Source organism: Sinocyclocheilus grahami, unplaced genomic scaffold (assembly GCF_001515645.1).
Source record: "Sinocyclocheilus grahami isolate Dianchi unplaced genomic scaffold, SAMN03320097.WGS_v1.1 scaffold118.1, whole genome shotgun sequence".
Classification (NCBI taxonomy): domain Eukaryota; kingdom Metazoa; phylum Chordata; class Actinopteri; order Cypriniformes; family Cyprinidae; genus Sinocyclocheilus; species Sinocyclocheilus grahami.
Genome location: NW_015505297.1, coordinates 1678831 through 1704436, shown reverse-complemented (window position 1 = coordinate 1704436; position 25606 = coordinate 1678831). Strand labels below are relative to the sequence as shown.

At 38.3% G+C, this 25606-nt stretch overlaps 1 protein-coding gene across 1 annotated transcript in view; it reads right to left on the bottom strand.

Annotated features, from left to right (window-relative positions):
• Positions 1–213: 213 nt before the first annotated feature.
• The window catches only part of LOC107589674 (kinesin-like protein KIF26B), an 84162-nt gene continuing 58769 nt past the window's right edge, over positions 214–25606 (bottom strand). The window contains exons 4-13 of the mRNA XM_016278176.1: positions 21104–21316; positions 18148–18360; positions 13859–14042; positions 11812–11971; positions 9900–10062; positions 6392–9782; positions 4932–6071; positions 2450–2652; positions 2226–2376; positions 214–2018 (exon numbers count right to left, since the gene is read on the bottom strand). Coding sequence (XP_016133662.1) covers positions 1870–2018; positions 2226–2376; positions 2450–2652; positions 4932–6071; positions 6392–9782; positions 9900–10062; positions 11812–11971; positions 13859–14042; positions 18148–18360; positions 21104–21316 — 5967 coding nt within the window. The 3' untranslated portion in view covers positions 214–1869. The remainder of the gene's footprint in view (positions 2019–2225; positions 2377–2449; positions 2653–4931; positions 6072–6391; positions 9783–9899; positions 10063–11811; positions 11972–13858; positions 14043–18147; positions 18361–21103; positions 21317–25606) is intronic.

Genomic DNA, 25606 nt, shown 5'->3' with positions numbered 1-25606 from the left:
TTATTAATTAGTTGTGCAGAATAAGGCAGAAAAAAGAATGCAGCTTCTGAATCATCCTTTATTTACATCAATCCGTATGTCAATCAAACTCTCATTCAGGCTGTGTTTTTTCTCATAGAACAAGAAATCATGCCGACTGTCGCAGTATTAACATGAAGCAATATGTTGACAACTTTTCTCATCTTCCCTCATCCATCTGTAATGCCAAACTCCTTTCCTTTCTATTCACATGAATTAGTGAAAGGAGGCGAGGCCTTAGTTTCGCAACCATGTTCGTGAACATTAAAGCGCATTAAGGACGATATTCGTTTCACATTGTACCGCATATCACACAATGCATTACTTGAACGATTCACAGATGCTGAAGAATGCGACGGCTTGTGATGAAAAACATTTTGTGAATAAACATGGAAATTGCTTGTTCTCTCGTCTCCCATGATTTGGCAATAGATGCGTATTCAAAGAAATGCAAAAACAAAACCTATATAATATATAAAGAAGAACAAAAGTGAAATATAGAAGTATATTTTATATATATATATGGCATGAATTTAGCTACTGTACAATTTTAATGCATAGTGCTTTGCAGGCTAAATAAATTATAGAATATAAGCATCTCTGTCATACAGGCCTCCTGAGGTAAAAAATAAATAATATCCTTCATTCATTACAATGCCAAAAGGGCAGCAGGAATGTCGCTCCCCTTTGCTTTGGCGAGGGTCAGGGCAGGGAAGAGGAGTGAAGCGGGAATGGAAAAGCATATGAAGTCTTTAGTAAGTACCAGGAACAGGCTATATACTCATCTATAAACGTTTAGAGCTGAAACTGTCTCAAGCACCATATATATACTGTATATATAAACAGAACAATACCAAAGTGTCAGCACACGTACAATGAGACCACATAGAGGGAAGGCCAATGAGCAGACATATGCACCAATATGATCTGGAATGCAATGCAACAGACTAAATTCAACGATTTCTACTAAAGTTGTATTTGACGAACAAAAGTAAACTGTGAAGTGTTGTTTTAAAAATGCCCAAGAAGTTGGGATGCATTATTGATATTAAAGATCCTTGTTGGTCCTGCCAGACTGAGGATTCTTCTCGCCGCTCAACCGTAACACGTTGGAGTGGCCCAGCCCGAGGCGTCACACTGCTGAAAATGCCAACATAACCGCAGGGGATGTGAAAAATCAATGAGCCAATGCCAGAACCATTCTTCGAGATGTCCTGCTGTGCTATTCCATGGAATATGAAATGCTCTATGTGGTCTCAGTGTGTCCAAGAATACAAAAAATAATACAAAACACACGTAACAGTTCATGTTGAATGTGACTAGTGTATAACAATACAAATACCGAGACAGAGATTAAACACATCATTTAACAAGCAGTGTTTTCTTTTTCTTGTTACTTTTTTTGTTTGTTTGTATGCATGTTTTTTTAAGCTAGCACCATCTGTACACAAATATGAATTTTTGTCCATAGATTTCCAAGATATTGAAGTGTTCACAAGGCACTTGTCGTCCTTTTTGTTCTGTTTTCATTCATCTTCTTTAACGATTTGTTCTTTTATATGGCAATTTATTTATTTTGTTCACAGCAAGCGAGCAAGCCATTTTCGCAAACAATGACTCCAATGTTCCAAAGTGCTCCTCCATCTATGTGGGACAATGTTTTTTTCTTTTCAACTCTCCAAGTCCAGCTTTTTCCGTTCCCCAGCAAAATCCATTTTAGAAAAAATATTAAGTCTTTATATTTTCCCAATCATTTCAGCCATCACTGTAGTGATGAACTTTGTAACTTGCTCACATACACCCTGCTGAGCCTTTTCCACTTCCAACTGTCCATAATACTTGGCGAATCTTTTACCGTCGCCGGCAGGTGATGTCAAAGCATGTGATCATCATCAGATGAGCTTTGCAGAAGTTGACCCGATTCTCCAGTCGTTCCGTGACAAACTCCAGAGCTTCTAAGTACTCCAGAGAGTCCACTTCAAACGTCTGCTGAAGGTCAACTGCAAAAATTAAGGAAACGAATGTTAACTGACAGAAGTTAAACCCACCAAACTCATACTTTTGTCTTGAAAAACATTCTACAATGCCTGCAGTTTGCATAGCTACTTTGTGAATTTTGTCATGTATTTTATTTTGTTCATATATGATCATTTCTTAGACTAGAAATGGTACCATTGATATCAACCCAAAGTGTGCAAATGACTTACATTCAGTGGTCCATTTCTCTGGCTCCAGCATCAGGTGTTGTTTGGTTTGCTCTAGTTCCTTTTTCAGCCAATCGTACTTGGCCCGCACCTCTGAGATTCTCTGTTGCCGATGCTCTAAGATCTTCAGTTTGGCACTAAAGTATACCACTTCCTGAGGGCACAACAACAATAAGCGATACATCTTTCTAAACCACTGACAAGAACTGCTGTAAAAACGCTCTTACCTTATTGCCTACGGTCCGCCTCCTCTGTAGACGTTCAACATCATCAATCTCATAAACCTTAATCTCGAAAGGTTCAACTAAACCCCTCTGTGTTGGCCGGAGGGGAACATCCACCCAGCGTAATCCTGGACTGATGACCGGCATTCTCACGGGAGAGGTGGTGTCTAAGGTGAGGTTAGGGATTAGACGGCGTCTCTGGGACCCTAGGGATGAGACAATACCATGTGATGCGCACTATGTAAACACATTTTATCAATCTTGAGTTGTTTTATAATTAAACCAAGTGAAAAGACAAAAAAAAGGGTCAAAGTGTGCTACAGTGCTGAGCCAAAGCTTAACCTACACAGAGCCGCACTCCTACCAATTCGATGCAGCCGTATAATGAAAAAGAGCACTGAGATAATAGCAGGACAGTATCTTATCTGACCAGTCTGGAGGAACCAAGTCTACAATAAGGAATTTGCCAGAAGTAGTTCCCCTATTTGCATAGAAATTGACAGTTCCAGGTCTGATGATAAGTTATCTGATTTGGAACCAAGGAACAAGGTCATATTAATGTGTTTCAGCTAGTCATTTGGTCAGAAAACAGCACCAAAAAGGTCAACTTTTCAGTCCACCCTCATTGCCTCGGAGAGACAGTGCTCTGAGTTCAGAAGAATGTTGGCGGTTGGCAGTTGATGTAAATTTTAACTGTGGTTGTGCTTTTATATCCTTGCAAAGGCCTTTTCAAATAAGGTATTCACAACATAATTACAATACTACTTTTCTTTGCGGTTCAACGTGTACTGGTCTAGCTTTTGTGTCTGAGAAATGATTTGCATTTTCAGTTTTCTCACCATGCAAAAGTTTGTGGTGGCAAGAAATAGAGTAAAATTCTTAGCCTGAGGAAATGGGAGAAGAGGTGTGTATTCTGGAATTTATGCAGCACTAAATATTGAAAGACCACCCACAGCTAAGTTTGGCAACTGCTATCAGTCAGTATCATAACAGATCATCCAAGCATGTAGAGGGGAGCAGAGCTCTTTAAAAAGTTTTGTTTCTTCCAACTATAATCTGGAATGAGTCCTGAAAGCTTTGTACTACAATACATTTTCTTGAGCACAATTCATTAGGAATTACATTAACTCTAGAACTAGATCTTTGAATTGTTGTAATGCAGAAAGATGGATTCCACGATGAGCCATTAAATACATTTGCCAGACTTGAGAAGCAGACTACACACATAGAATAAAATAAATAAATAAACAAACAAATAAATATAGGTGTATATTAGGGAAAATAATTATTTGACCCCCTGCTGATATTGTAAGTTTGCCCACTTACAAGGAAATGAAGGGTCTATAATTTTTATGGTAGGTTTATTTTAATGGATAGAGTCAGAATATCAATTCAGAACAAAACAGATTATATAAAGGTTAAAAATTGATTTGCATTTCAGTGAGTCAAATAAGTATTTGATCCCCTACCAACCAGCAAGAATTCTTGCTTCCACAGATTAGTTATGTACCATGTAGAACACAGATTAGTCCAAGTACTCCTAATGTCAGCTCATTATGTGTATAAAAGACACCTGTCCACAGAATCTGTATCTTCCATTCCAACCTCTCCATCACCATGGGCAAGACCAAAAAGCTGTCAAAGGACATCTGGGACAAGACTGTAGACCTACACAAGGCTGGGATGGGCTACAAGACCCTCTGCTAAGGGTACAGGACGACTTCAACGCATTGAGGGGCTGATGAACAGGGCTATGTACCGTAAAATCTTGAATGAGAACTTCCTTCCCTCAGTCATAACACTGAAGATGGGTCGTGAATGGGTCTTCCAGCATGACAATGACCCAAAACATACCGCCAAGGCAACAAAGTGGCTCAAAAAGAAGCACATTAAGGTCATGGAGTGGCCTAGCCAGTCTCCAGACTGTAATCCTATAGAAAATCTGTGGAGGGAGCTGAAACTTTGAATTGCCAAGTGACAGCCCAAAAAACCTTAAAGATTTAGAGAGAGTCTGTAAAGAGGAGTGGACCAAAATCCCTCCTGACATGTGTGCAAACCTGATGACCAACTACAAGAAACATCTTACCTCTGTGCTTGCCAATAAGGGTTTCTCCACCAAGTACTAAGTCATGTTTTGCTTGGGGATCAAATACTTATTTGACACACTGAAATGCAAATCAATTTATAACCTTCATATAATGTTTTTTTTCTGGATTCTTTGGTTCATAATCTGTCTATGTCCGTTAAAATAAACCTACCATAAAAAGTATAGACCATTTCTTTGTAAGAGGTCAAACTTACAAAATCAGCAGGGGATCAAATAATTATTTTCCCCAATGTGTACATTAACCAAGCTGACAGGAGTATGATGACATTTTCCACTGTATTACACAACAAAAAATCAAGTAGTAAAATACTTTTTTATGTTGGATTATGGACTTTAAACAAAAAGAAGCATAGTTTTTGGCATCTGATATTTGCTTACCTGTATTACTTCTTTTCTTTGAATTCTTAAGGCTCCTGCGACCACTGACAGAGCTGATGTTTTCACTCATCGAGTCCTGAGCAGATGATGTGCTTCCTGTGGCCTCACTGTCTCGTATCATACTCTCATAGCCACTGCTGCCGCCACTGTGGTAGAACAAAGCAGTCTTTCCCATGGCTGGAGGAAGCTCTCCGCTTAGAACACTGCTGTTGTCACTGGCATGTCCGCTACTGCAACGGTGAGGCCTTCTTGGGGCGGTGATCTTACTGTAAGGTGAGGGCAAAGTATGGACCACCGGCCTTTCCTCTCCTTGGACTGCTGCTCCTCTCTCCTCAGTGTCTGATGCCCCTCGTCCTTGGGCAGCACGAGAGCTAGCGCTACCTTGAAGGAGCTCAGAGATTCGTCCATTCACTGCTCTTAAAGGTAGCTTAGATGCTAACCCTGTTCCCCTACTGCGACTTAAGGACTGAGTTGACCATGAATTTTGGTTCTGGTTCTTTCCGTTAGGAGGCAAACTTGAGCTTCGGTTTACTGACTGTGGGAGGGACTTGGTGGAGAAACTTAGGGTCTTTGTGCAAGAGGATGATAAGCTTCGAGCTTTGGGACTTGCCATAAGGAGTTTGCTAACTGCAGAGATTTTGGATTGACTTGCTTTGGGTAATTGTGGGGCATTATTATTACCATTTGGTCCATTGATAGGTGATGAGAGCAAACCACGGGTGATGCTCCTACCTGTCCTTGGCATTGTACTGTCTTTTGTAACTCCTCCTTTAGAGCCTAGAGAGGTCAAAATCTCAGCCTTCTCTAAGGAATGACAGTCATAATGTGCCCCATGAGACCTCCCTAAGGAATGGGTTCTGTTTGCTAACTGCTCAAGTTTGGCACTGAAGAGTCTGCTGCTCTCTACATTTGGTCCTTTGTGTTTACCAGCCAGGTCTTCAGGTGTGCTGCCAATGAAAGACAGATGCTGGTTTGGTGTCTGAGAATTTCCTGGACTATGCTGTGGACTTGCTCGATTCCTCTGGTCAAGGCTAGACTTCCTTACAGGTGGCAATGGTGGGATTCCTTTCTGACGAGCAAAGATGCCTTGCCTCCCTGCTGAACTTCTTCTTTCAAGTGTGGAAATACTTATTTGACACACTGAAATGCAAATCAATTTATAACCTTCATATAATGTTTTTTTTCTGGATTCTTTGGTTCATAATCTGTCTATGTCCGTTAAAATAAACCTACCATAAAAAGTATAGACCATTTCTTTGTAAGAGGTCAAACTTACAAAATCAGCAGGGGATCAAATAATTATTTTCCCCAATGTGTACATTAACCAAGCTGACAGGAGTATGATGACATTTTCCACTGTATTACACAACAAAAAATCAAGTAGTAAAATACTTTTTTATGTTGGATTATGGACTTTAAACAAAAAGAAGCATAGTTTTTGGCATCTGATATTTGCTTACCTGTATTACTTCTTTTCTTTGAATTCTTAAGGCTCCTGCGACCACTGACAGAGCTGATGTTTTCACTCATCGAGTCCTGAGCAGATGATGTGCTTCCTGTGGCCTCACTGTCTCGTATCATACTCTCATAGCCACTGCTGCCGCCACTGTGGTAGAACAAAGCAGTCTTTCCCATGGCTGGAGGAAGCTCTCCGCTTAGAACACTGCTGTTGTCACTGGCATGTCCGCTACTGCAACGGTGAGGCCTTCTTGGGGCGGTGATCTTACTGTAAGGTGAGGGCAAAGTATGGACCACCGGCCTTTCCTCTCCTTGGACTGCTGCTCCTCTCTCCTCAGTGTCTGATGCCCCTCGTCCTTGGGCAGCACGAGAGCTAGCGCTACCTTGAAGGAGCTCAGAGATTCGTCCATTCACTGCTCTTAAAGGTAGCTTAGATGCTAACCCTGTTCCCCTACTGCGACTTAAGGACTGAGTTGACCATGAATTTTGGTTCTGGTTCTTTCCATTGGGAGGCAAACTTGAGCTTCGGTTTACTGACTGTGGGAGGGACTTGGTGGAGAAACTTAGGGTCTTTGTGCAAGAGGATGATAAGCTTCGAGCTTTGGGACTTGCCATAAGGAGTTTGCTAACTGCAGAGATTTTGGATTGACTTGCTTTGGGTAATTGTGGGGCATTATTATTACCATTTGGTCCATTGATAGGTGATGAGAGCAAACCACGGGTGATGCTCCTACCTGTCCTTGGCATTGTACTGTCTTTTGTAACTCCTCCTTTAGAGCCTAGAGAGGTCAAAATCTCAGCCTTCTCTAAGGAATGACAGTCATAATGTGCCCCATGAGACCTCCCTAAGGAATGGGTTCTGTTTGCTAACTGCTCAAGTTTGGCACTGAAGAGTCTGCTGCTCTCTACATTTGGTCCTTTGTGTTTACCAGCCAGGTCTTCAGGTGTGCTGCCAATGAAAGACAGATGCTGGTTTGGTGTCTGAGAATTTCCTGGACTATGCTGTGGACTTGCTCGATTCCTCTGGTCAAGGCTAGACTTCCTTACAGGTGGCAATGGTGGGATTCCTTTCTGACGAGCAAAGATGCCTTGCCTCCCTGCTGAACTTCTTCTTTCAAGTGTGGCTCTTGGACTGCAGGGAGTGGAAGTGGTAACCCCAAGGCTTTTATACTCTCCACTCATGTAACGATATGTAGGGTCGTCCAGATCATCCTGCTTATTCAAGCGATGCCATGCACGAGGGAGACTACCCGTCCTGAGGATGTCTGCAGAGTACACTTGAATTATGCTTTCAGATGCATTGAAGACCATCTCGCAGCCATTCACCACCCGGTTCATTGAATCAGGGGAACATGCTGCTTCACTTGAGCTGTGCTTGTCAACTTGCCACTTCCTTTTTACAGATTCAGATGTTCTCTTCTCTGACTTGATATCACAGACCATCTCCAAAGGCTTGGTCTCTTCACATCCCTCCCTTTTCATCCAAGGGTCATCAAAATGTATCTCACTTGAGATTGGAACAAGTGGTGATTTGGGATCTTTGACTAGAGGGGTTTTTGTTTGTAAGTCCTGCACAACTATTGGCTTAACAGCAGCACATGGGTGAGTTGTGATATTGGTCTTAAAAGGAACATAGCCACTTGAGGTTGAGGACAGCTTGTCTAATTTGTGTTTAGCTGTGTTTTTATCATTCACTTCGGTTTTATTGGAATCACTCTCTTTGTCTGAGTTCTTTTGATCATTTGACTCGGGGTCTATGTCACCTTCTTCTTGAATTTCTAAAAGCCTGTCTTCGGCTATTGCCTCACCTTGTCCAAAGCACTGTTGGGCAACAAAGCTATGGCATGACTGGTCGCCATCACTGCCAGCACTCATTTCACTCAGCCATGAGCTGATTGAGGAACGACGACTAGCCTGGGCATCCCCTTCTATCTTGCGGAGAGGCAGGAATTTAGCAATGTTGACTTGTGAGATAGTGGCAGTGGTAGTGCAGGGAGCTGTGGTGTAATGTTCTAGGTCTTCACTCATGCTGCTAATTATACTAACAGGTCTTGAACCCGATGTCATAGCCTGCACCGAGCAGTCACTATTAAAGCTGATAATACTGGTTGGTCTGCCATTTTCCATCACCCCACTAATTGTCAGCTTTTCCACAAGGGTAAACACCAGCTCATCCTCTCCACTGGGCTCCAAAGGATGCTCCAGCGTAACTGTGGCTGTGGTGTCCTTCACATTTTTCTTACTGTCCAAAGGCAGCTGGGGAACATCATCACACAGTGTCTCAGCTGATCCAAGGCTATTGGATGATGAAGATCTGTTTAGGACCTGTGGGCTCATCCCCACCGGAGAGGTTCTAGACTCAGGATTAAGCAAAGACTCTGTAGATGATTTTCTAGAGTCTTTATTAAGATTATGTGAGGAGTGAGGTGGTGTTCCAGGCATTATTCCTTTCTGGGTGTACACTTTGCAGCGTTGAGAGGGAGAGGATGGGGGTTTGTACTCTGAGGTTTTAGTAAGACTGGCAATGCCCAACCGTGGGGAGCCCATAGGACGAGGCTTACTCTCACTGCTGCTTCCACCACTGATGGATTCTTTGCTGTCATGTAAACTGGAGCTCTTTATAAATTGCCCAATACCACTGCTGCCAGTCACACTTCTGCTGCTGGAGAGTCCACAACTGCCTGTTGAAGTCTGTGTCAAGCTTTCAATTATTGACTGAGCGATCTCTGCTTCTTCAACCACCTCACGGATCTCCTCCAGCTGCTGGTCAGAGATCCTCTTGGGAGAACTGGATTGCTGACCCCCTTTAACGACTTGACCATGGCCAGGCTCAAATTTGGCAGCTCTGTTGGCAGAGACTTCTTCAAAAGGGAATGTTGTAACCTCTTCTCTTCCATCAATGCAGTCCAGCCTCTCTTGGAGCTCTGCAAAAGTGTTGCACTTAAGGCAGTCTTTTTCCTTTTTACCTGGCTCAGCACCTTCCTCTGGCAAAGGTGGGAGTGGCTGCGGATTAATGGTCTGCAAGGGTTGGACAGACTGTGAGGCTTGAACTAGTGGGGCTACAACCTGTTGAGATGGTTGTGATGTCAAAGAAGCCTTGCCAAGATCTGCTTTATTTTTATGTAGAGATGGGATTATAGGAACAAACTCTGGAGGACCTTCGTTGTCTGTTAGCTCTTTGTCTGAGAGGGCTGAGCCATTTGGACCTACATAGATAACTGTGTCACATGACTGTTCGCTGCTGGAATACTCTTCAGGGTCACTGGAGAGATGTAGCAGGGGCATCTCTGAATCAACAACATTTCTAGAATGGATGGTTCTCAGCTGTGTTGGACGACGCATTCTTCCTTCCTCACATGAGCTCTCACCACCAGAGGAACTGGATGTGTATTGCTACAAAAGAAAAAAGAACACTGCATTTGAAAGTAATAAACATAAAATACAATGGTGAATCATTCTATCCTAAAAGAAAGTTCAATAAAATGAAGGACAGTATCATACCACGCTTACTTTAGCCTTCTTCTTCTTCAGTCTAAGAACACGAGAGGCGATTTGAAGGGTAGAGAGTGTCTCTGAGAAATTGCTGGGTGACGAGGAAATGTGGGCTATCATAGTGGTGCGACAATTCATGTTTCCCAGGGACTCACGTAACAGCATTGTTAGCTTACTATCTCTGCAAACAAAAAATGGAAGAGCATAAGTTGGCAAAATGATAGTCGTGTAACCAAATGATTAAAAGTGAAGCTACATGATTTGTAAAATGAGTTAACCTTTTCAGAATAAAATGTATTTGGAAAATGGATGCATTCAAAAATCAAGGCTTTGTGGAAATAACTCCTTTTCAATGAATACCTGGGCCACTTCTAGTAATCAGTCTAATCGTGTAATGTAACCCTCTTTAATAAGAAGAATGGATAGACCCTTTTGGGCATTTTATTTGCTGACCCTGATTCAAAAAACCTTGGCTGCCAGACAGTCTCTTTTTACAGAGAAAGAGAAAGAGAGACTGGGATTGGCATTTCCTGTTCTGTCTGCCTTCCCCATGGCAACCATTAGAGGTGACATATAAAGCTGCTTTTCAAGGATGAGTCAGCTAGTATTACAATATTCACATGTAAGTTCTCAGTTCTCAGAAATCGATGACCTATACTATAATTTAAAGCAAAACATTGTCACAGAATACAACAGAGTGTACATTAATGGGATTACAGTGATAATCTTTTCTAATTTGTTTGATGTCGGATGATGTTCTTAAAAATGGTTAGTGAAGTGTGTAGTCAATCTTAAGTGGTCATTAACAGTGATCACATGAAAACTAAGCACAAATTATACAAGCAAAATTTACTAGCCATGATGTAACAAAAGTTATCTGAGATATCCCATTAAATAACATTCACCCCTTGGCAAAATATGTAAACACTTATTACACAACACATGTGAATGGTTTCTGGTTATTGCTACTAATATTATGCCACAAACTGGACAATGCATTCTAGTGTAAAATCGATAATTAATAATGAATTGATAATAATTCTGAACAATATTCTACATTTGGCATTAAATCAGAGAGGTTAAGTCATCCAATTAGAGAGATAAAAAGCAACTAAAATATTATTTAGCACTAATTAAATCACTATCTAAAATTAGTGACTTGAGTCATTTATGATGCATGCATATTAATTCAATTTATCTTGTGCAAATGTTGCATTCCTCCTAAAAGGCTGTAAATCCTAATTATATCTCAGCTCTCAAGAGCTGTTGCGTATCCAGCCTTAAACCCCATAATGCTCTGCAATGTAAATTCGCCATGATTAAATTAGGGAGCCATGGCATAAAAATGCAAACGTGCCTTGAGGGAGCAAAATGGAAGCGCTGCAAATTTAGAGAAAAATGCTGCTAGATGATACACGGCACCTTCTCAAAGTTGTCTGTTTAACTCAAATTAACATGCTGCTAAAAGAAATAAAACAGCAGTTGGAGAGAAATGGTCTGTGTTAAGAACGTTCAATGAATCCCAGCGAATGTGAAACTGCATCTGTCTCTATAGCTGCCTGGCACAAGCTAATTCACTTAGCTATTACCCCTGAGGAGTGATAAAGGTTGCATTCTCTCTGCAGATTCAACGTAGCATTATAATCCACAAATAATTGCTAACATCAAAGGCTGGAAAATGTCAGTTTGTATATATATTATTCATATGAGGTGTGTTTGAGAAGAATTAATGGCATGCAGCGGAGATATGAAGGCTAAACCTGTTGCATCTTTAATGAGTTTAGCGACTGGTGAATGACTTCACCCAGTACAGTATAATCGTAATCTTGACGTTGTGGTTACAACATATTTGTATGAGACTGAAAAGTCTAACCCAATGAGTTTTTGACTGAAATCATATGATGAGTCAAGTGAAAGGTAAAAGTCTTACTTGTAAGGGATGTGCTTGCTGCCATTGACTAAAGCCAAAATGACATTGCCCAGAGCGGACAGAGAGAGGCAGAGTCCTGTAGTGCTGTCACGGGTCTTGCTCAAAACCTTAACACAGCTGCCTAGATCGATGAGGTGCAGTCGGCTCCTGCCTCCCGACACTTAAGCAAAAGAGCCAGAGAGTCAGATTTAACAACTAAACTCTAATAGGAGTTTCTAACATTTTCTTTATTCAACATTCTCTTAATAACTAACATATGATATACTTTATACTTCAGGCACCATAGTGACCATTTGAAATGACTCAGCTGGAGTAACATGTTACACTACCATTAGTAAGACTTTTTTTTAATACTTGAATACTTTTGTTCAACAAGGACACTTTTATAATGTTTAAGATTTATAACAATATAAAAGATTTCTATTTCAAATAAATGCTGTTCCTTTAAATCCTAAAAAAGGCATCATCAACGAGTTTGCTAATAATGTTTCAGCATCACAGGAATAAATTACATTTTAAATAAATTCAAATAGAAAAGAGTTATTTTAAATTAATAATGTTTCATAACATTAATATTTTTTACTGTATTTATGTGGTCAAATACATGCATGGTAGTATATATAAAATATGCCCTCATAAAGGTAAAAATTCCATATATATATATGTGTGTGTGTGTGTGTGTGTGTATAATATGATTTGAAAATACAATTTTGACACTGCATTATACAGTATGTTTTGTAACAGTACAGGTAGTGCCACTGACTAAGTTAAATATTTAAATAGCTACTTAAAGTAAGAAAGTATAAATCTTGCAAAGAAAATGGTAAAGCAATAGAATGTAAAGAAACTGTCGAAAACCTCATGATGAGCATCTAATTCCATGATGAAATATTATTGTAACCTAACGGTAGACTAATAAAGAGAAATGGAACTTATTAGTGAAAACACTGAGGTTAATGAACTTATATTTCAAATGGTGACATATCTATCTCTCTGTGTTTCTATTAATTAAGCTTTAGCGTTAGTTCTGGCAGGTCACGTGAGTCAAGCTTGCATCAGCTGATTCTCAGCTGATCACATCTACCTATAGGAATACGACACCTATCGCGGCATTCCTATATAAGCTGTATTCAGTATTATTCAGCAGCTTTTTAGCTTGCTTCGGAGCAAATTACCCTCCTCCATCCCCAGCTCCACCTTTCGCCACAGTCAGGACTTAGCTTTCTGATATTCCTTGCTAATCAGACTCCTTTATCTTGAATAAAGTGTTACACTTAAATATCATTGAGTACATTAATGATATCTGCATTGTTCTGTTCTGTTAACCCTAGGGGGGTTATTATTGCTGCTCTCCCTGCTCATTCATGACAGGCTGCATGGATGGGCAGGGAGGTTTTTTGCCCAGAACAGAACCATACCGCCAAACCAAACTTTATGCTAAGTATCTATCATTCTGACGATAGTGGTCCTGACAGAATGTAAGTTAACCTTAGCCATGGAAACATCCTGAGTGGATTTCATGACACTGCTTACACTAGCTCATTTTGGAGGTAATTCAAGTTTCTCAAATACCCTAAAAGCCCATGCTAACACATCTGGTTTTACTTTCTATTCACTCTTAGAAAAAGGCAGGACTCACTTGTGCCAAACAGAAATGTATTTTGAGAAATTAGCACTGTTCTCCAGAAATAGCTAGTTTTAGCTTGACAGCTTTTAGATCAGATTGTACATCTCACATTAACAATGGCAGTTTCTTTGTCTGTTATCACACCCCTCTCAAAGATTATCAGCAGCAGACTATTTATAAACCACACAGGCAACATTTGGAAGTATAATGAGAAAGTTCGAAATCAACCGTGGAAGAGAGCAGATACTGCTGATAAGACTAGTACAGCTGAAGATACTGGTGTCCATCATAAAAGTATCTTAACAAGGTTAACCAGCAATAGCCAAAAATAGGTCATGGACCGAAAACCAGTTGAGAACCTCTGCTCTAGTTCATATTGAGTTTCTACTTGAACTCTATCTAACCTATAATGATACTCACTTCCACCCTTGCCAGTCTTTTCCATTCGATACTGGTAGATGTGTAGGGTGAAGAGCATGTGAGAGTTACGGTGCTCCTCTTCGTCGTAGTCTGGCTTACTGCTGTAACGTGCAGCAATGGCAGCATCCAAGAAGAAAGCGGCCTTCTCAGCCGTAGGAGCGCGCAACTCACTCTGATTCTGTAACTGTGAAAAACACCAAGGATGCAAATGTGAATTTTATTGCACAGTTTTGGCTGAAAAAACATTTGGTATGAGAAGCAATACTGAATTTGTACTCCAAACATGGCAATTTAGCAATTAGTTGTCTACTGAAATAATGCCAAGGTAGATAAATGGGCTGATATTTAACAATTTTATTATCTCATCGGCTGCAAAGTTTTTCTGTTTGGCTGATGAGTGCCAGCAGTCAGACTTTTACTTCGACAGCACCAGGACCTTTTTGATTTTGTGAAAAATACTATAACAGGATTACAAGAAGTTTCTGTCTAAAGTATATATCTGCTTGTTTGTTGTTTTATACAGATTATGTTTTATCAAGTATCGTTTTTTTAACATATTATATATATATATAAATATATATATATATATATATATATATATATATATATATATATATATATATAAATTCTTCAATCAATTATTCCTAATTTAGTAAATATATCAAATAAATATAAAAATAATTAAATAAAGTGTATTAAATAAATAAAACACACACACACACACACACACACACACACAGACAAACACCCTGGCCACCCTGTTCTCTAAGATATTGGCACTGGCTTTCAAAAAACTCCATATTGGTCGACCACTATTAACAATACTACAGAAAATAAAACAAAGCATTAAAACGCTGTCAGTTCAGCTACATCTTAATATCTATAAAGAAATTCTTCTGTTTGTTATTTGGCAATAATCATGTCAGCACGGCCTTAGGTATCACGTCTGAAGCCGGCTCTGTGTGATAAGGTTGACTGTCACAGGAACAGGAGAAGTGAGGGCATTACAATCCATTGCTGTGAGGTATCAGTCCAAGATGAGATTAGTGCACATGTCTGAGGATTACAGAGACAGGGGTTGCCTCTGCTCGACTAATCCTCTCATCATGTATTAGCATTTTTCTCAACAATGCCATCTTTATTGGAAGCTGATTGTCATGCTAGGTTGGTTTTTTGGTTTTACACTGGGGGCTTTCCCAGAATAAGGCAAAAAGTGTCAATATTGTTAAACTTTTTTTTCTAATTTCAAAATAGTTATTTGTTAACATTTTAGAGAGAATCAGCAATAAAAAGAAAAACATGAATTTTTGGCATCATTCTACATCACTAACAAACAGAAGAGCAAAAAGCGGACAGGTGTCAAAACACTACCAATGGTCAGGCAAACAGAAAGTCCCGCCCTAAACAGTGTTGTTATTGTTAACTAAAGCCAAAACTGTTAAAAATCAAAAAATTAAATGTTGCTTTGGCAACTCCTGAAATAAATAAGCTTAAGTACTCAAATTAATTAAAGCCATGTAGAAATGTTTATAAATAAATAAATAATAAGCACATAACAAGTGAAAACTGAAAATATAAAAATAAAAGCTAGTTAAATTTATTAATTAATACTATAATAGTATCTAAACCCCACGGCAAACCCAACAGCATTGGTTGAGACAACATTGCTTTTTTTTTATAGTGCCACAGTTTTTACATTTTTCAGAAAAAACAAAAAGGCTGATTTATAGTATCATATTAAGATCGGATAGAAATGTAAACATTGTAAAAAATTACACACTTCATCTTAATGTTACTTGTGTTATTTACGTCATAATGACATTTGAATGAAATGGATATACTGAGATTTTCACAGTATTTTAATATCAATCAACAATATACTGCACATATGTGACCCTGGAGCACAAAACCAGTCTTAAGTCGCTGGGGTATATTTGTATAATCAGCATTGTGAGGAACCTCAGGCTGCTCCAGAGGGACTGTCCCTGTATTAACAACATATTGTTGATTTGTACCACAGTGTTGGGCAAGTTACTCTGAAAATGTAATCAAATTACTGATTACTCATTTTAAAAGTAATCACGTTAGTAATTAGTAATTAGTAATTACTTACATTACTAGTTACGTTACTTTTTTCTCCATTAAATTTATGAAATCCCAGCATACACGCTCCCGATAAATATTTGTTATTAAAGCATCAACATTCACAGAACACTGTTATTTTTAACTAAAGCAAGCGACTACTGCGTGCATGGATTATTATTATTGTTATTATTAAAAGGGCTATTATAGTCACTCATTTAAGCCATTAGTAATCGCACGTTTATATTTAATTAAACTATTAAATTAACAAACTAAGCTATGCTAAACGAGTGTTTTATAGGCAATAGCCTAATAGCTAGAACATATTTTATTTAGGCTACTTATTACTAAACTGTTTTCTGAGTCAGTGTCAGCTGCAAAGATGAAGTTGACCATGCTGATGAATTTATTCTCGAAATTTAATTATTATTCTTCTCAATATTTTATTTCTACATTTTTCTGGATATTTAATTAGTTTAATCTCGCATTATAGGCTAATGACTTTATTCTGGAGATGTTTTTTTTTTTTTATTGTTTGGCCCTATAATCCTCTTCCTTTCTCTCATTTGGCACGAATCCAAATGTTCACAATGTTGGCTATTTGAATTTAAATGCAACCGACTATTATTTATTAGGCCTATATAAACCAGGCTTTGTAGCCTACTTAACCCGCTTTCCAAAAAAAAAAAAAATAATGGTCTTCTTCACATGAAAAACCATCCGCTTCACATGAGCAAATATGTGCTTGGCCCGAGCTAAGGTTGAACGGCACGGATTGTACTACGGACTGTTTTAATTAAGCAGTGTATCTAGATTCTATAGTGTATCTTTATGTTTGGTTGACTGTATTTTATTCTGATAATGAACAGGCTGAAGCGTTTGCAATGCTGTAGGCCTATATGAAAGGTGCATTTCTCTCGTACTGCAGAGATGGCTAATCAGCATCGTCAACTTCATCTTTGCATAATAATAATAATAATAATAATAATACGTGGATCGCGAGCTGTGTGTGTGTGGTTTGGGCAAGGCTAAAAGGGCAGAACGAAAGTCTCAAAATTCAAATTAATCAAATAGAATCGACTCAGAAGAGATGTGAATGAATGCACGCGTGTCGCCTGATCTACAAATGCACATTTTAATCGCTACATGCACAAATTATGATACTTTAATACAAACTATAACATTTGTATTCACAAATATGTCTCTATTTGAACAAAATGCTGCACATTAATGTAATTCTTAACTCTGCAGACACCGGTTGAAAAGCATTTGTTTCAGTGTAGTGATGCACATTTGCGATTTTTTCAAATTCGGTTGGTGACACTAGTGGCAGAAATTACACACTGCATGTTTAATGATCAAAAAGCGCATGATAAATAAAAAATATTGTTTCTCAAAAGAAAGAGTCGACTCTGAACCGACTTAACGAGTCGTCATATTTTTGTATCTTCTGCCTGTTACCTATATACAGTACGTCACATGGTAAGACATTTACATAATCCCCGCCTGCCAGTGAAGTATGAACACTCTGACCTGCCCACAAACACTTCTGCTAGTTAGTGTGTTTACATCATGTCGAGAAGACGCTGTGTTTTCAGCCTCACTGGGCATACTAACACAGTTCCCACACGTGCACCTCAAATAAGTAAATAATATTAATGAATGCAATAAATCTGCTGTCATATCACGTAAAGTACCACATACAAAGTTTAAACTCACCACTGAGAAACGTCCTGATCAAGTCGTGCTTGCGATGGAGTTTCCGTTGAGCGACTGCATCGGTATCATCCTCGGACTCGGGCTCGAATTGATAAGGTAATATCGATGCTATTTTTGAAACCTTATAGCATTTTTGTTTACAAGTAACCCTCCGGAGCAAAAAAATAATTATTGTAATAGGCGTTCCGTTTCCGACACGCATTGTATACGGAAAGACCAATCACAACAGACTTGGCCAGCTGACCAATCAGAGCAGAGTAGGCTTATGGAAGGTAGGGGTTTACAGACCTTAAGCTCAGAACTGCTTCAAACTAATCGTTTCGACATCATTGAAAAATTATTCTAATATTAAATGTATATTCTGAGAAAATTACAATGTTTTATGACCTTGGATGCATTTAAACCTGTTGTCGGGGACTCCAACACAATATTAGGACACTTTAAAATACCATATGACCTGCTCTTTAAAAGTAGTAACTATCTCTCACCTGAGAGGCATCATGGGAGAAGGCCGCATCAAATGCAAACATCTTTGGAGGAACCTGGTTGGAGCTGCCACGTTTCTGAGTTTGATTCTGCTGAGAATTAACTGCTGGATCCATGATGGTCACCTGCTTCTTACGAGAATCGACCTTCAGGAACGAGCTGGACTCTGCTACTCTGCTGCGCGATGAAGGACATACGCGTACCATCACTTTAACCTGCACACAAATACAACAACATCTGCTCAGTAATACAGTAATACAGAGCGGCATGTTGCACAGCAACAACCTCTCTGCGAGTAACACCACAAACAATGTTTTTGTGAACAAAACAACATTCTGCTTGAGGGAGAACAAAAAACTCCTATAAAAGCACCTTGCCGTTTCAAGTGGAACTTTTTGAAACTATAAACACCCCAAACTTTAACATGCTTATGCCATTTATACCATTTTTGACAGAACTGTGTGCTACTTCGAGAGTTATTCATAACTCTTTAATATTTCACCGTCAAATATGTGGAGACACCAGGCAAGCATTAAAACTCAATAATGCTGCAAAATGCAGTTGCAAGATTAAGGAAAAGTACACCAAGTAACTTCAGCTGAAGTTTAGTTTGAGGAACTTATATTTACATAAAAACTTCCTCTAAATAATAGAGCATAATAATAGCACAGTCTCCAAAAAGTGTTGTGTATAGTCCATACGTCTGTATAAACAGACTGCGCATCCACCAAATGTTAGATAAATCTAATAGTTGAACATTTACTTGTTACTTGAAACTCATTCTCCAACTACGTTTAAATAATGTAATAAATCCTCTAATATAACCTATGTACCCTTCCATATGTGTCTCACATGATACACGCATAATAGACATCAAACCTAATGCCGTGTTTATAAGCGTGTGCTCAGTAAAACCATCATTGACTGAATGTAATTACAGATTAGTGGACTAGAACACACAAGTGATTGTTGGAGCTCTGCAGAAAGACAGGGGATAAATCTTGGGTTTCCTTCCAACTCAAACTTGGAGTGTGATACTAGAAGCCCATCTAAAGACTGCAAAAGTGATCTTTCACCATTCCTTTGCAGTCTAGACACAATGGTCAGACATACTTGACTCACAACACAGATATTCAGGACACCAAGGCTGCATTTATTTGCTCAAAAAATACAGTAAAAATTATAATATTGTGAAATGTTATTAAAATTTAAAATACCTGTTTTCTATTGTGATATAATTTAAAATGTAATATATTCCTGTGATGCATCATTACTCTGGGTTTGTTTGATTTTTGGATTTTTTTGGGCATCATTCATTTGAAACAGAAATCTTTCGTAACTTTATGTATTTAATGTCACTTTTTATCAATTTAATGCATCCTTGCGAAACAGTGCATTATGAAATATCTTCAAATAACTAGACTACACATATTCACACTAAATAAATAGCCCAGGATGAAATGTTGACCTATTTAATGCCTCATCCCATTTATAAATGCCTCCCTGAAGTAAATGCTCCTTGGTTCTCTATAAACTGTGACTAATACGCTTTCTCTCTGAGTCCTTGCTTGTTATGGAGATACGGAAATGTGGTCACAGAGCAGCTCAAGGAGCAGTTATAACATATGTCATGCTGTGAAACATAATTACTGAAATCAAAGCATTAAAGATTAAATTTCAAGTTAAGTACATATTCAAACAACATTTTTTTCTGACCCTAGAACAGTACAGCAGTTCAGCATGTCTTCTCAATGCAAAGCCAAAATCAAAGCAGCAGACATACAGTAATTACTTTAGAAATCCAATCCCGATGCCATATGGATTAGCAACTATAATACCATCATCATTACACTGATAGACATTTTGATAAAGCAGGAAATTTGCTTCTCTAGAGTATCAGAGTCATTCAGGCATCTATTTGTTCTGAAGCATTGTGATTATTGGTTTACCTTTAGATGATTGTTTTAGTGCACAAAGATAATGAAAGCAACTCTCAAGATATATATTTTCCTAATGTATAGATCAATAAGTGATTTGAGATCATATGTAGAGGAGATTTCCCTGATATTGCCTCTGGAGAGAGAGATACAGGAGAGAGCATCCTATAACAGTTCAAGTGGATTTCACCAAGAGCAATACATTAAATGACAATTTCCGATTTTTTTTTCTTTTTCCAATTTCCAAGGACAATAGATGAAAATGGTTTATACCAATTGCTCTTTCATTTCCGCAATGAAATAAAAACATTTAGATTTGCATTTATTTTGTCATTTATATTATTTCTGAAACCTCATAGATAGGTATAATTGATTTTGTATAGAAAATTATATTTATAATATGTGTTTTCAGCCTCACTGGGCATACTAACACAGTTCCCACACGTGCACCTCAAATAAGTAAATAATATTAATGAATGCAATAAATCTGCTGTCATATCACGTAAAGTACCACATACAAAGTTTAAACTCACCACTGAGAAACGTCCTGATCAAGTCGTGCTTGCGATGGAGTTTCCGTTGAGCGACTGCATCGGTATCATCCTCGGACTCGGGCTCGAATTGATAAGGTAATATCGATGCTATTTTTGAAACCTTATATCATTTTTGTTTACAAGTAACCCTCCGGAGCAAAAAAATAATTATTGTAATAGGCGTTCCGTTTCCGACACGCATTGTATACGGAAAGACCAATCACAACAGACTTGGCCAGCTGACCAATCAGAGCAGAGTAGGCTTATGGAAGGTAGGGGTTTACAGACCTTAAGCTCAGAACTGCTTCAAACTAATCGTTTCGACATCATTGAAAAATTATTCTAATATTAAATGTATATTCTGAGAAAATTACAATGTTTTATGACCTTGGATGCATTTAAACCTGTTGTCGGGGACTCCAACACAATATTAGGACACTTTAAAATACCATATGACCTGCTCTTTAAAAGTAGTAACTATCTCTCACCTGAGAGGCATCATGGGAGAAGGCCGCATCAAATGCAAACATCTTTGGAGGAACCTGGTTGGAGCTGCCACGTTTCTGAGTTTGATTCTGCTGAGAATTAACTGCTGGATCCATGATGGTCACCTGCTTCTTACGAGAATCGACCTTCAGGAACGAGCTGGACTCTGCTGCGCTGACGGGCGATGAAGGACATACGCGTACCATCACTTTAACCTGCACACAAATACAACAACATCTGCTCAGTAATACAGCATATCAAAGCGGCATGTTGCACAGCAACAACCTCTCTGCGAGTAACACCACAAACAATGTTTTTGTGAACAAAACAACATTCTGCTTGAGGGAGAACAAAAAACTCCTATAAAAGCACCTTGCCGTTTCAAGTGGAACTTTTTGAAACTATAAACACCCCAAACTTTAACATGCTTATGCCATTTATACCATTTTTGACAGAACTGTGTGCTACTTCGAGAGTTATTCATAACTCTTTAATATTTCACAGTCAAATATGTGGAGACACCAGGCAAGCATTAAAACTCAATAATGCTGCAAAATGCAGTTGCAAGATTAAGGAAAAGTACACCAAGTAACTTCAGCTGAAGTTTAGTTTGAGGAACTTATATTTACATAAAAACTTCCTCTAAATAATAGAGCATAATAATAGCACAGTCTCCAAAAAGTGTTGTGTATAGTCCATACGTCTGTATAAACAGACTGCGCATCCACCAAATGTTAGATAAATCTAATAGCTGAACATTTACTTGTTACTTGAAACTCATTCTCCAACTACGTTTAAATAATGTAATAAATCCTCTAATATAACCTATGTACCCTTCCATATGTGTCTCACATGATACACGCATAATAGACATCAAACCTAATGCCGTGTTTATAAGCGTGTGCTCAGTAAAACCATCATTGACTGAATGTAATTACAGATTAGTGGACTAGAACACACAAGTGATTGTTGGAGCTCTGCAGAAAGACAGGGGATAAATCTTGGGTTTCCTTCCAACTCAAACTTGGAGTGTGATACTAGAAGCCCATCTAAAGACTGCAAAAGTGATCTTTCACCATTCCTTTGCAGTCTAGACACAATGGTCAGACATACTTGACTCACAACACAGATATTCAGGACACCAAGGCTGCATTTATTTGCTCAAAAAATACAGTAAAAATTATAATATTGTGAAATGTTATTAAAATTTAAAATACCTGTTTTCTATTGTGATATAATTTAAAATGTAATATATTCCTGTGATGCATCATTACTCTGGGTTTGTTTGATTTTTGGATTTTTTGGGGCATCATTCATTTGAAACAGAAATCTTTCGTAACTTTATGTATTTAATGTCACTTTTTATCAATTTAATGCATCCTTGCGAAACAGTGCATTATGAAATATCTTCAAATAACTAGACTACACATATTCACACTAAATAAATAGCCCAGGATGAAATGTTGACCTATTTAATGCCTCATCCCATTTATAAATGCCTCCCTGAAGTAAATGCTCCTTGGTTCTCTATAAACTGTGACTAATACGCTTTCTCTCTGAGTCCTTGCTTGTTATGGAGATACGGAAATGTGGTCACAGAGCAGCTCAAGGAGCAGTTATAACATATGTCATGCTGTGAAACATAATTACTGAAATCAAAGCATTAAAGATTAAATTTCAAGTTAAGTACATATTCAAACAACATTTTTTTCTGACCCTAGAACAGTACAGCAGTTCAGCATGTCTTCTCAATGCAAAGCCAAAATCAAAGCAGCAGACATACAGTAATTACTTTAGAAATCCAATCCCGATGCCATATGGATTAGCAACTATAATACCATCATCATTACACTGATAGACATTTTGATAAAGCAGGAAATTTGCTTCTCTAGAGTATCAGAGTCATTCAGGCATCTATTTGTTCTGAAGCATTGTGATTATTGGTTTACCTTTAGATGATTGTTTTAGTGCACAAAGATAATGAAAGCAACTCTCAAGATATATATTTTCCTAATGTATAGATCAATAAGTGATTTGAGATCATATGTAGAGGAGATTTCCCTGATATTGCCTCTGGAGAGAGAGATACAGGAGAGAGCATCCTATAACAGTTCAAGTGGATTTCACCAAGAGCAATACATTAAATGACAATTTCCGATTTTTTTTTCTTTTTCCAATTTCCAAGGACAATAGATGAAAATGGTTTATACCAATTGCTCTTTCATTTCCGCAATGAAATAAAAACATTTAGATTTGCATTTATTTTGTCATTTATATTATTTCTGAAACCTCATAGATAGGTATAATTGATTTTGTATAGAAAATTATATTTATAATAATAATAATAATACACAAAACATGTATAATTGTTTTGCATTACACACAATTAAATTAATATATATTCGTATATTTTTTTAAACAATGCAGAAGAGATTTATAACAACAGAAGCTACTAAGAGGCTATTTAATATGCAAGAATTAATTACATCTCTACAAATGTTTATATACAATAACAGAATAAAATGAAAAATATATTAAATTAATTTTGAAGAGAAATACATACTAAAATCATACTAAAATCTCTGACTTTTGATTGCAAACTTTTGTATCTTGGCAAATCTGAGCACAGTCCAGATGTCTTCACATGACATTTCTAGTATGACATCTTAAAGGAAAGATCTGAGAAGCAGGAAACTACAAGAAACAAGTAAAAACTGTACATTTTTGCCTTCTCTGCATGGGAACAGACTTCCAAGAATGTCATTATGGTGTGTTAAATATTTCATCCTGGTGTTATTTAATAGCAAAGTGAACCCTGCCTACAGTTTTTGCATATTCCACCTGAATTATGCATGAGGTGCATTGTTGAGGACACATCACACACTACACTTCTGGACTAATCTGCTGAATATGTGTGCACAAATCAGGACAGCTCTTTTTTAGTCTGGGAAAAGAGGAATGCCTGACCTTTGACGCTGTAATGATACTGTCATTTCATGCATTGCCAATGCCACATCAACCTAATCCACGTGGCAGCATTTCTATCAATGCAGTTACAGTAGATACAGTCCGACTTATCTATACAAGCCTATGCGGTCTACTTTTGCAGTAAAGCTCCTCTTTGAGCCATAGTGATAAGTCTCAACACCAATAGCCTCAAACCGGCTCAGATCTAATAACGTGCTGGCAGACAGAATTTAATGAAAGCCCTTTCTACACCCACAGTCCCTGCACTACAAAGAGTTATGCCTTTTTCTGTTCCCAATAACCAATCCTCCCAGGTTTGTTTAGTCACGTCCGGCATCTCTAAGCCCATTTACCACAAATAGAATTTCTTCTGTTTGGTGATTTGCAACGCACTGCCTGCATTAAACCTCTGATTTTCAGAAGCAGGGATAGGATCACGGTAGGGGGGCTCATTAGGCAGCATATGCGGCTGGATGGAGGAGGAGGAGGTGGTGGTCTCTCTATGAGCTCTCACAGCTCTTGTGGGTGTGAGTAGTTTGGATAAAGCAGCACGACTAATTAAAGGAGATGCTCTCTTCTGGGTTATTACAGGTCTTTAAGAACACTGGAGCGAGAGCCAAACCCACATACTCACTCAGTGGTGCCCACATAGCTACTGTTTCTCATCATTACATTATAAAACCTAATTTTATTCATCCCTAAATAAGATACAATAGCCCCATGAGTGACACTTAAAACATACAGATGTCACTGTATTATAAGTTAACAAATAACCAGATGAGATATGCAAACAAATAATGCTTTTCTCATTTCTAACTTAACTTTTGTTGACCATATTTGCTATTACTTTCAATCAGATGATCCCAAGGTGAATTTAGCGCATATTGTTTTTGCTTTAAGAACCAGCATAGACTGCCGTGTTACCTGTACTGTTTTCCAATAGCTTAATCTTCATCACCACGGCAAAATATTTCATATTTTGATATACAGGTGCATCTCAATAAATTAGAATGTCATGGAAAAGTTCATTTATTTCAGTAATTCAACTCAAATTGTGAAACTCGTGTATTAAATAAATTCAGTGCACACAGACTGAAGTAGTTTAAGTCTTTGGTTCTTTTAATTGTGATGATTTTGGCTCACATTTAACAAAAACCCACCAATTCACTATCTCAACAAATTAGAATACTTCATAAAACCAATAAAAAAAACATTTTTAGTGAATTGTTGGCCTTCTGGAAAGTATATTCATTTACTGTACATGTACTCAATACTTGGAAGGGGCTCCTTTTGCTTTGATTACTGCCTCAATTCGGCGTGGCATGGAGGTGATCAGTTTGTGGCACTGCTGAGGTGGTATGGAAGCCCAGATTCTCTATGGGGTTCAGGTCTGGTGAGTTTGCTGGCCAGTCAGGCACACCAACACCATGGTCATTCAACCAGCTTTTGGTGTTTTTGGCAGTGTGGGCAGGTGCCAAATCCTGCTGGAAAATGAAATCAGCATCTCCATAAAGCTTGTCAGCAGAAGGAAGCATGAA